Here is a 12,738-nt window from a genome sequence, read left to right on the forward strand (position 1 = left end):
CTGTCCTTTGTGTGAGGGCAAGCCACTGGCCTTTGAAATGTAAGAGAGAGCCCCTCCACCCTTCCTGCCAAGGGAGACCCATTCTGTATGCAGATGAATGCAGATGCAACTGAGGCACTCATTATGACTTCAGTGGTCTTTTACAAAGAGCGCCGAAGCCGAGGGCGCCAGAAGACCACCAGTGCTGGCAGTCTTCCAACTGCCATATTATGAGTACTGAAGGTTCTCTGCCACAATTTGGGTGGAAATCCTCCAGCAGTCGTGCTGGTGGTTGGCGGCACAGAGGTGCTTCGACCGCCATCACCACCATGCCAAAAGGACTCCGCCCACTGTATTACAAACAGTAATATGGCATGGCAGTGTCCTGATGGCAGGGTGCTGCTGCAGTGGAAGCGTCTGTTCCCGTTCCCTGGCGGACGACCTACTCGCCGGACAAGGTAAGTCGATCATCCAATAGGGGAGGGGGTGGGGGCTGTTGTGTGTGTGAGTGTATGTATGCCTGTTGGTGAATGAGTGTATGCAGGGTGCGTGTGTGTGTGTGTGTGTGTGCGTGTGTGTGTGCGTGTATGTGGGAAGGGTGTGCTGACATGGAAGTGGGGTGGGGGTATTGTAGTTGAAGGGGGAGTTGGGGGGAGGAGAGTCATCTGCCAACATCAGGAATTTCCAGGGTTTTCATGGAGGTGCTACAACCGCAGAAACGCTGGCGGAAAGCAGACTCATTGTACTGCTGGCAGTCTTCTGTGGACAGCCGGCCCAGAGGTGCTGTCCTCTGGCCCAGCTGTCATACCGTGGCAGTACCAGTGGGGATGTGGCAGTTTGGCAGAGGCCAAACCGCCACACTCCTAATGTAGCGGACTTCACCATTGATAATGAGACCGCCACCCAGGCCCTGGCGATCTTCGGACCGCCAGGGTCATAATGAGGGCATGAGTGTCCTGTAGTTATGGATGTCTGGGTGGAATGTACAAGGGGAGCTGTCAACCAGCGCAGACCAGACATGGATTGGAGACAGGCTGTAAGGCACAGATGGCAGTAAGGGCAGAGAAATGCCCACTTTCTAAAAGTGGCATTTCTAAAGTAGTAATATTAAATCCAACTTCACCAATAAGTAGGATTTTCTATTAGCATTCTAGCCATACTAAACATGTCAAGGCCACTCCTTCCAGATCAGAATCTACCACTCAAAAGTATATGACGGCAGTTCTAATGTTAGTCTATGAGAGGAGCAGGCCTCAAAGAAGTGGAAAACAAATTTATGAGCTTTTCACAACCAGGACATGTAAAACACATAAGTACATGTTGTGCCTTTGACCAACATAGCACCCTGCCCTATGACTTACCTAGGGTCTACTTTAGAGGTGATATGTGTAGAAAAAGGGGAGTTTAAGGCTTTGCAAGTAGTTTTAAATGTGAAGTAAAAGTGTCAGTGAAACTGCACACACAGGCCTTGCAGGGGCAGGCCCGAGACACGGTTAAGGGGCTACTTATATGGGTACCACAATCAGTGCTAGTAGCATTTAATTTACATGCCCTGGGAACATGTAGTGCACTTAACTAGGGACTTACAGGTAAATTAAATATGTCAATTGGGTAGGAACCAATGTTACCATGTTAACATATGCAGTTTAGGACTTGTCAACTATGGTAAAGTGCTCAGAGTCCTAAAACCAGCAAAAACAGGGTCAGAAAAATAGAAAGATGCGGGCAAAAAATTGGGGGATGGCCACCCTTAGGCTGTCAGGTTTAACAGTATTAAATTGTGAATGCACAAGTGCAGCCTCATACATGTACAGAATGCCAAAAGCACCCCATAAAAGACCAACACATGGTATGCTCTTTAAGGTGTAATTTCCTGATCTCTTATAATACAACTAAGATATTAGGTTCTCAACTTGAAGGTAATGTTTTATAGGCTTAGGTACACCCTAAAGAGACGTACCACATTTAAAAAAGAAATGGCACTCTATTATACTTGGTTAGAATTTCCCAATGTGTCATTGTTATATACAAAAGCTTTCATCAATTATTCTTCAGATTCGTTGTAAATGTGGAGACGAGTGCCAATTCCCCTTTATTTAAATATATATAAAGAAGTAGCCAGTTCTTACTTGTCGGTATTGTTGTGTCTCAAGTCAAATTTAGTTGCCACTGCTGGAATCGGAAGAAGTATTTTTCCACTTAAAAGTCCTTTCATGACTTGGGTCTTAGTCCTCATGTTGTCAACGTGATGTCCTACATCTTGGGAAATGAAGTATGGCCAAGAAATGTGATTTCTTTCATTCAAAAGAACTGGAACTACCACCTTTAGAAGGATAAAGCACAAGCAATACGATTAGGCTAAAAGCAAGCATTCACATTACAAGCACAAATTAGTATGTTTAAGTATTGAAGACCTTAAAGAGGGCAAAGAAGGGTCTCGCATGTCACTCATCAGAAAGTGGAGTGGTGCATTTCAAAGAAATGTAAACCATATTTCATGAACCAAAGGTAGCTGTGAAATTTGGATAGTGGAGCAATTAACAAGGAAAGTCAACTGATATTGTTCTAACCATGGATACATTTACCTGCTTTCAGAGCCAGAGAACAATTTCATTTAAAATGCATGCTAGGGTGATACCTGTCATACCTCCACACTCACAGATTCAATGTTGTTGCATAAGCTTAATTTAAAGATGTATGTGTGGGTGCAGAGCATATCAAAAATCTAGGCACTCCAAAATTAATCTCAATCAGAAGGCCACTTTTACTGGATCGGAAACAATGCTAAACCTCAATTCCATGAGGCAATGTGTCCTTGCGTTAAGGCACCTCCTTATACACCAAAAATCAGTAATCCGTTCAATATAAGGTAGGTCCCACTCAATAAAGGAGCTCTAGATTAGTAGTTTAGTTAAAGGGTTGTGGTACAAAATCCAAAAGTAAAGCTTTATAGAGTCAATGTCATAAGGGTTCTCAATAAAAAGGTCAATGCAAAGAAATGCAAAGTCAGAAATTATTTAAGTCCCAAGTTTGCAGCTAATTCAGAAGAGTAATGAACAGCTTACCTAGTAGAACAGGAAAATATTTTGCCTTCCCTCCCCCTCCGCCCCCAATAGTGTTTTTATACATTATTTTGACATATGAAGTTAACAGAACTACAGAATCTCTGTGGTGTGAAATGTATCATTTCATCTGCACATTGAAATAAAATGTCAAATTTCCTTTACAGCAAAGTACTAGTCCAATACATGAATAATCATTCTGCCCCCTCTATGCTAATCTCATTGAGAGATGCTAGAACGAACTAGATATGTGAGCAACAGCATGTTATAGGAATGAATAGGCACAGTGATCTAAAATAAAGATCTTGGAGAAATTGTTGCAGTCTCATGACTGAGCCTAGAAAGTTCAAAGTCATCAGGAACAACAATAAAAATACTAATTTGCTTGACTACAGGCTGCAGAAGCAAATACAGTGAGATGTGCAGGGGAAAGGCGTAAGTGATAAGAGGGACTACCTTCTTAGACAAGAAGGCCTTCATATTTAAATTAAGGCCAAGTAAACAATAATCAGACGAAAACACTTACACACAATAGAGCATCTGATTCAAAATCAACAGTACTATATATCAGTGTATAAATGTGCAATAAAGCATGAAAAAGCATTCTGCAAATTAATGATGCAAAGCAATATAAATGGATAGAGATCTTCAACAAATCTCAAATATTTTATAATCACTAAATCACACAATGAATAGAACTAAACTAATCAACAATTATAACAGTCTGCATTACTTTGCTTCATTCAAGTTGAATCATCCATCAATTTTAGCAGGTTGTAAGCACAGTCTTTGGTATACTCTAACTCACATTCTTCTCTCTTGTGCTTTAATGACTTTCCTTTACCTTTACACCCACAATTTAAAAACAATCAATTTATAACTATTCAGAGGATTTAAAAAGAAGGAAGAGGACAATTGCACACATCAGTACTGGAGTTTGAATTAGTCTTAGAACCCCCCTTCCAGCCCATGAAACCATTCAGTAACTTTGCTATCAATCAATCAATAAACATTTATAAAGTGTGGCTTATCACCTATGGGGTCTCAAGGTGCTAACTGGTGGATGGGGGTCAGTCGAAGAGTCAGGTCTTGAGGTCATTCCTGAACTGAGACAGTGATAGGGACTGCCTGAGGTGGAACAGCATTTTATTCCAGGTCTGCACGACAAGGCAGGAAAAGGATCTTTCTCCAGCCGTGCTCTTCTAGATCCTGGGGACGGAAGCGGGGGCCAGTTCTGCTGAGTGGAGTTGCCTGGAGGGGGTGTAGTAGGAAAGGCAGTGGTTGAGGTAGGCAGGTCCGGCTTTGCGGAAGGTCTTGTATGCATGGGTGAGAAGTTTGAAGGTGATGCATTTGTTGACGGGGAGCCAGTGTAGGTCTCTCAAGTGGGTGGAGATGTGGCTGTGTTGGGGGAATGTCCAGGATCAGTCTGGCCACGACATTCTGTACTCTCTGGAGTTTTATTGGAATTTATTGTTGATTCCGGCATAGAGTGCATTCCCATAGTCGAGTTTACTGCTGGTGAGTGCCCTGGTGACTGTTCTTCTCATGTCAATGGGATACACTTAAATATCTTCAGGAGCAGGCAAAGGGTGTGGAAGCATGAGGAGACGGCGTTGACTTGGGAGGCCATGGACAGTGATGAGTCAAGAATCATGCAGAGGTTGTGGGAGTGGTTAGTCAGAGGTAGGGCAGTTCTGAGGCTACTGGGCCACCAGAAGTCATCACAGGCGGAAGTTGTAGACCCCAGGATGAGGAGCTCCATCTTGTCTGAGTGGAGTTTGAGACAGCTGGGGTAGCTCCTCGGTGATAGACTGGTGGCACAAATGTGAGTACCGGCTCACGTATGCTAGCTTTTCTTCTTTTGATGTTTTCTTTGAATTTTTTTTTTGCATGATCTAGATTGCCCGTCTACGAATTGGCCTGAGATATAGTAAACGCACAACACCTTGTGTCTTAGCACCCTAGCTATTAATACTAAACGAGTGCTTTTTCACACCCCGTCGGAAGTTTCTCCCTGCCACAGGGCAATCTGCAGCCTGGAGGATTCTTGATAATATGCGACACACCGAAGGACTGGATATTTACGCTGATTCGAGTATTCTTAAACTGTAACTTTGGTTCTTTGGGATTGAATATTCACGCATTTATTGATCATGCTTGATACATTTAAGGGCCATTGCGGTTTCTCTTAATACTATACTTTCAATTAAATTTTTTTAACTTTTTATCTCTTTAGCCATTTGTATCTTTTCCCTGCTGACTTTGATTTGTATCCTTTTAGCAATCCCACCTGTCTGTGGGCAAGTGTATACCTAGGGTGCCATATTCTCAAATTGGGATGGTAAGCCAATAATTTGTCATCTTTCTACACTATCACTAAGCACACTTGCACTTTTGTTCACTGATACCACCTAGTATTCATGTGAGCATGACATAATGTGACCTACATTGCATTTGAGATGTTTGTCATTATCTATTATTCTTCAACAGGGTGACCCCCTTTTTTTTTTTTACCAGACTAGCCTGACGTGCAGTTCTTTTGAGTAAGTGACCGGAGTCTAGTTTTACTGTTAATTTAGACACTTTTTTGGTCTGTATTATTTCAAAGGAGATGTTTTTTTGTTTTCTGTTGGTCCTGATGAAGTGTTGCTGGATCCTTTTGGACCCTTGGGACACGAAACATGTTGACCCATTGTTAGAGGGTGTAAGGCAGTGTCCCTCCCCCCCCACTTTTGAGAGAGTGATTGGTCTTTACCTCTAGTTCCACTCTCCTACCTACTTTTTCTTTTTAATCTCTGCCAATACCCTTTTGTTGATCTAATAAATTCATGATGAAGTAATAGGTGTTGAGCCAATTTTATTCTTTCTTTGTTCTCCTGCTCAGATTGTGCTTGTAGGTAGGCATTGTCCACTACACCTCTTTATGGCACACATACTTTGGGAAGAAGATCTCTGGTAAAGAGCCCCCTTTATGGGGGGCCCGTCAGACATTGCAGCGCCGGTGTGACGAGGAGCATGCCCAATGATGGAAGCATGACATCCAACTGGATGTGTGAACGCTTTTGCTTCTAACTCAACGGTTTCCCTCTGAATTAACTTGCTTTATGTCTAGTTCTTTCTGGAACAGTGTATTCTTTTTTTCTTCTAGAACTCTGGTCTATCTCCAGGACTGCTCCATGTAAGCAATCCTCCTCCTTCTACAGGCACCGCCATAAAGAATTATTTTCTGTTGAAAATGGAAGAAAATCATTATTTAGAATCAGTGGATTCTGTTGGTATCCACGTTTGTATGGCATTTTGTGCAATGTTTTTTGATGCAACAATGGGGCTATGGGCATATTCATGCAGAATTGTTTCTGGATATTCTGTAGAGAAGTTGGTGGGGCTTCGGTAAATGACTGTCTGCACCTGACCTACATTCCACTGTTCTGGGGAACAAAATCATTCTGGATTCCATCTGTATTTTGTCGACAGTAGTAGTCTTCTTTAGCATTCCATTATTTGCATTACTTCTAGAACTATTCACAACCCCTCTTCCATGGCCTTGCATCTGCGTCATCTTATTTCCCATCTTCATACCTACCGTGCACTGAAGACATCACATTCATTCCAGCATTGTCAGATGGCTCAAAAAACAAATCAGAACCAATCAATCGATTCCTGCCATTTCTCTCAAACTGCCTATTCTGAATATGGGACCAAAGCTCAGTTTGCAAACTCATAGCAAATGCAGATACAAAACCGTTAGCACCATCTTTCTTGAGATCTTCAACTTCACCAAGTTTCTTAAAAATCTGCATAAGGCTCTCATAAGAGGCATGCACTAACTTTATCTCAAAATCTTTGCCCACTTAATATCATTTTCTGGCACCTTTCATTTAAGTGCTGTACCACCACCTTACATTTGTCTGCAACCACTTCAGAAAGAGCATCCTTAGGCACAACTCTAGCTGGTTCCTCAGTTAGCCAAGTAACAGCAACCTTATACTCAGACCACAAGACACTAGGAACTACAATCTCAAAGAGCAACTTCAAACACAATCAGAAATCAGAAATGGCAAGCATCCCCCCCCCCACATCAAGACCTCTGCATCAGGCTAGCCAATTTCTTCCACCTGAAAATCAAAGACATATGCAACAGCTTCAGCTCCCAAGACCCTCTGAGTCTTCGACAGCCCCCCAGATCCAAACTATCAAACCACTATAGACATTGCACAGCTGGACCATCCTCACCACAGACGAGACCTGCACCATCAGGAGCAGCATCCACTCCACAGCCCCTATGGACCCCTGTCCTCACTACATTTTCAACAAGGCCACCACATCCATCGCACCCGCAACTGTTCCATAGAGACAGCCACCACCTCTGAGAACTGGAAGCATGCCGAAATCCACCTGTTCTCGAAGAAACCCATGGCAGACCCCCTGGAACTCAAGAATTACCACCCCATCTCTCTGCTGCCTTTCCCAGTCAAGGTCACTGAAAAGGTCATCAACGCTGAGCTCCGTAAGCACATTGAGGACAAAAACACCCTGGATACCACCTAATCAGGCTTCAGGAGCAACTACAGCATGGAAACTGTCCTCCTCACCACCACAGATGATGTCCGCTCGCTCCTCATCCTACTGGACCTATCAGCCTCCTTCGACATGGTCTCACACCACACCCTCTGCTCCAGGCTCCATGCAGCTGGCATCCGATGAAAGGTCCTACAATGGATACGCTCCTTCGTTTGTGGCAAAACACAGAGTCAGACTCCCGCCTTACCTGTCAGAACCTATGGAGATCAGCTTCAGAGTTCCAGAGGGCTCCTCCCTGAGCCCCACACTCGTCAACATCTACATAGCCCCGCTTGCATCTATCATCCGGGACCATGGGCTGAACATCGTCTCCTATGCCGACAATACCCAGCCGATTATCTCACTGACCGAAAACCCCACTACTACTAAGAAGAATTTCCAGAACAGGATGGAAGCCATCTGTGCCTGAATGAAGGACATCTGCCTCAAGCTCAACTCTGAGAAGACAGAGATCCTCATCCGGGGGCCATACACATTAGCCTGGGATGACTCCTGGTGGCCATCGACCCTCAGCACCCTTCCCACCCCAACAAACCACACACACAACCTCGGCTTCATCATGCACTCATTGCTCACCATGAACCGCCAAGTCAGCTCAGTTGCATCCTCATGCTTTCAAACACTGCGACTTCTACGAAAGATCTGCAAATGGATCCCAAAGGAGTGTTGCAAAACCGTAACCCATGCCCTGGTTATCAGCAGACTCGACTATGGCAACACCCTGTAGGCCGATACTACCCAGAAGAAACTGAAGAAATGACAGCACATCCAAAATGCCATGGCGAGGCTCATCCTGGACATTCCCCACACCAACATTTCTCCAATCACCTAAGAAACCGCCACTGGCATCTTATCAAGCAAAGAATAAACTTCAAGCTCCAAGCCCATGGTTAGAAGGCCCTCAATGACCTAGGACCCATCCACCTCAAGCACTGCATCACCTTCTACTCCCCCACCAGACTTCTCCACTCAAGCACTAGCCACTTTACCCCGCATACAGAAGATCTTGGCTGGTGGAAGATCCTTCGCCTACCTCGCGGCAAAGAGCTGGAACACCATGCCCCGCACCTCAGCAATCACCATTGCTACCTCAATTCAGGAAGGATCTTAAAACATGGCTTTTCAACTGAAGTTCAGAGGACATACCCCCTTACCCACTTAGCTCCTTGAGACCCTTTACGGGTGAGAAGATGCACTTGATAAACCTTGATTTGATTTGAATCTCAGAGTGAATTCAATGCACTTTCAAAATCTTTGTCAACCTATGAACGTCTTACCGCTTCTCAGGTTCCTCTCTCAATTTTGGAAAATCCATAGTAGAAGCATGAGGATCACCACTTGTCCAAAGCAAAAACACATACTTTCCTCCATGTACTTCTCTTAGAGGAAATTCTGAAACAGTCCCTGTATCTGAATCACTAATTGACCCTTTTGCTTTCCTTACTGTTTCGAACACTTTCTTTTTATTAGTAATCACTTTGTTCCCCTGTATTTCTTCAAATCTCTCCACTCCTGCGTCTTTTCAACCAGATCCTTGATGTGTGCTCTTGAAGTTAACGGACCCAATTATTTTATTTAGTTATTTGTCAGGCTTATGCACTCTCAGCTGTAAGAGCAGTTGATCCCTGTGTTTGTACATCAGCACCACCTCCCGATGGGCCCATATAAGGCACTACAGAACAGTGTCTGGAATTTAAAGGATCATTTAAAAATGTATTCTCCTCATAAGAGTCTTGATTTTGTTTCTTTTAATAACCCTCCTCTTTTATATTGTTGTCAGAAGTCTCTTTATCTCTCAACCCTTCCATCATATTCTCCCTCCAACAGCTTTGTCAATCCTACTTGCCATCAAGTCACTGTCTAAATGAAACCTTCCTTTACTTCATTTTCTTGCTCTCCTTTTCTGTAGCCATATGATACCATTTATTCGATGCCTCAAACTGTGTAAGTCTAGGTAACAGCTTTCTATCATTTATAGTTTGTCTCGAGGAATCTAGCTTTCTAGTGTTAAAGGTACCCGCTAAAGGAAATTTTAAGTGCTAATCAAAAAAGTTATATTCAGAAATCCTGTGACACATATAAAATTAATAATGTCCATCATCATCTCATACCTCGGTAGATAACCTCTGACCACACAAAATAACAACCAACCCCAGTGCAGCTATGCCAAAGGTCAACCAATCACACCACAACTCTGTCATGAACCAACCAATGACAGTAGTGGTGACATTCACCAAACCTAGCACATCTCCTCGGCTGGACAGCCAATAATAGTGTGATTTCTTCAGGAATGAGAAAAACAATTGTACAGCCTTTTTCAATGAGCATACACTAAACAAAATCGATAAATCATGTGTGCTTCAGCAAAATAGGAGGAAATAGGTTAGAGTAAGAAATCTTGCAAACACAAACAAGATACCTATATTCACTGCACTTATTGAGCCCAATTCACAATAAGCAGAACCCCATCCAGCAGCTGTCCACCTCTGATTAATGCATTTACTCATGTGCACTTTGGAGCAAGAGACACCAACCTACATTCAATATACAAACTACTAGGCAGAATAACTTGTTAATTCAGGCAGCCCTATCTGTGTGCATGTGGCTCTTCACAAATCACACTACTTTGTAAAGCCAAGTAAAGCCATAATATCTTAGGATCTTGGATTTTGACAAATAACATTAAACCAACCAACAGTAAAATAAACATTCCTTTGGCACACTGTCACAAATAACAACAATACAATAAATTAATGATCAAACTACAATTGAACCCAAAATCATCATCACATAACAAGAGCTTTGCATACAGCATAGCAGTCCATCACTCAGCACATGCCTCAACACCTCTATAATATACCACAATCACTCACAATCTCCTTAAACATTCAGTTCTATTCATATTTACAGTCCAAACCGTTCAGGAACAGCACTGCAAGTCTGGTTCTCTGCAAAATCTACCAGGCAAACCCACTAACACTAAGGACTAGGCAACACTAACACTAGGACTGGGCAAAAGTGGAATTTTTAGAGTACAAATGAGGTCCTCTTTAATGTTGAACCATCCTAGGCTGCCAACCTTTGAGGATGTGGGGTGTCCCAAAATTGTAGACACCCCATTATTCACCTCAATTAGAAAGCACACTTTTACTGGAATACAAATGGTGTTAAACTGCAATATCATAAGGCAAGGTGTCCCTGCATTAATGCACCACCAAATGCATCAAAAATCAGAAAAACAATCATTTGAATAAATGGTGGGGCCCACTCAAAAATGCGTTTCAAATCAATGGATTAGCTAAAGAGTTTTCTTACAAATGTCAAAAGTAAAGAGGTATGGAGTCAATGTTATGAAGAATCTTATAAATGTCAATACAGAAACAAAATGCAAAAACATAAATTATTTCATGTCCCTAGTGGGCAGCAAAATCAGGAGAATAATAGACAGCATCCCTGGCACAACAGGAAAATGTTCTGGCTCACCCCAAAATCAAGGCTTTTATACATAGTTTTCGCAAATGAAATTAACATAACTGAAGAATTACTGTGGTGTGAGTAAACGTATTTCATTAGCAAAACAGATCACATTAAAATATAATGTCATATTGCTCTAACACCTAAGCCCGAAACCTCTACATGAATTATAATCATGCCCCCCATGTCATTCAGAGATAACACAAACTTGATACATGAAGGTCATACTTTTATGTGAATTAATGAATAAGCACTCTGTTCCGATAGAAAGACCTTGAGAAATTGTTAAAGTTGCGTGACTGAGTCAAGGAATTTCATTAAAGTCAGCAGGAGCAATGGAAATATAAGTAATACTAATCTGCTTGGCAACAGGCAGCCAAAACTATTAGTGATGCAAGGGTGTGTGTGTGTGTGTGTGTGTGTGTGTGTGTGTGTAGGGGGGTGCCTTGCACACGTATAGATAAAAATGATGCAGCTGAATTTTCAATACAGTAAAAAGTTATGACTTTACCTATTTAATCAACGTAAGTACATACCTCGGCACATTCTGATCCTCCTTTGAATTAATTAACATTTTCCACTTTCCTATAAATGAGAAAGCATGAGGGAATAATCTTTGATACTTGACATATGTTAGACTCGAGATTATCTTCTCTTACTGTCCTAAGAATACCTCAAATAATAATTCTTACTTGAGCCCCCCCAATTTTTATGGATATTTTAGTGGTAATCATCCAATTATGAACATGTCTAGTCAACAGCAATGAAACCTTCTTGAGGCTTATGTCATAGCAGACTCCATAGTATATTTTGTGTGAAACTGTGTACTATGATCCCTAGATCTCTTCTCAGAATTACAACCAACGGTAGACACCTGCTAAGGAGAGTTCTGAGAGTTCATCCACATTGCCATTCTCTGAAACCTACATCAGACCCTCATTTTTACATGTCCTTTTACACACATTTAATCCTGTTATCCTCCACTGATCCAAAGTGGCTCACAACAATAATCTTTCATAGCCACCATCTACTCTCACCCGAGCAATTCTCAATTCATCACCAACAGCCTCCCAAAATGTCCCACAAATTGTAACTGAATAGGATTTTCCCATGTAATGTGGACAAAGGGATTAGATAATATTAGCCACCTGGAGAAGCCTCAACAAGGGGTAAGGAATATATATTAATGCATGTGTTTGCGACCTTGCAATTGAGTCTGACAGCTTGCACCTACTAACATACTTTTTCTCTGAAGTAGTGGTAAGCCTGTGCCCTCTATCACATCTCTAATGTGCCCATCATGTGCACAGCCCTGTGTTGATTTAAAAAATTACCATTTGGCTGGATCAGCAAAAGCAGCAGGCTAGGGTCAGTGTGAAAACCTTGGCAGCACTGGCACTGCTGCTCTGAGATCACAGTTCTAGGGACCATTTCTTGACAACTTGTGATTGTCCTCACATTAGGGTGCCTATCCACTGAAGCCCAAATTCTTCCAGTGAATGGGACTCCTGTAGCTCTTTCTACTATGAACAGTCTTTGCAACTGAGGGCTCTATTGATAAATGTATTGATTAGCAAGGAAGCAGGAGGACATGCTTGAAGGCAGATGTTGCGAGAAGTTAAACAAGCATTTGCAATGCAAT

General features: G+C 42.4%; 1 protein-coding gene across 1 annotated transcript in view; it reads right to left on the reverse strand.

Moving 5' to 3' along the window:
* The window catches only part of DNAH11 (dynein axonemal heavy chain 11), a 2,866,633-nt gene that overhangs the window by 2,611,631 nt on the left and 242,264 nt on the right, over positions 1 to 12,738 (reverse strand). Inside the window, exon 3 of the mRNA XM_069211469.1 lies at positions 2,109 to 2,302. Within this exon, the coding sequence (XP_069067570.1) occupies positions 2,109 to 2,302 (194 nt within the window). The remainder of the gene's footprint in view (positions 1 to 2,108; positions 2,303 to 12,738) is intronic.

Source organism: Pleurodeles waltl, chromosome 10 (assembly GCF_031143425.1).
Source record: "Pleurodeles waltl isolate 20211129_DDA chromosome 10, aPleWal1.hap1.20221129, whole genome shotgun sequence".
Taxonomy (NCBI): domain Eukaryota; kingdom Metazoa; phylum Chordata; class Amphibia; order Caudata; family Salamandridae; genus Pleurodeles; species Pleurodeles waltl.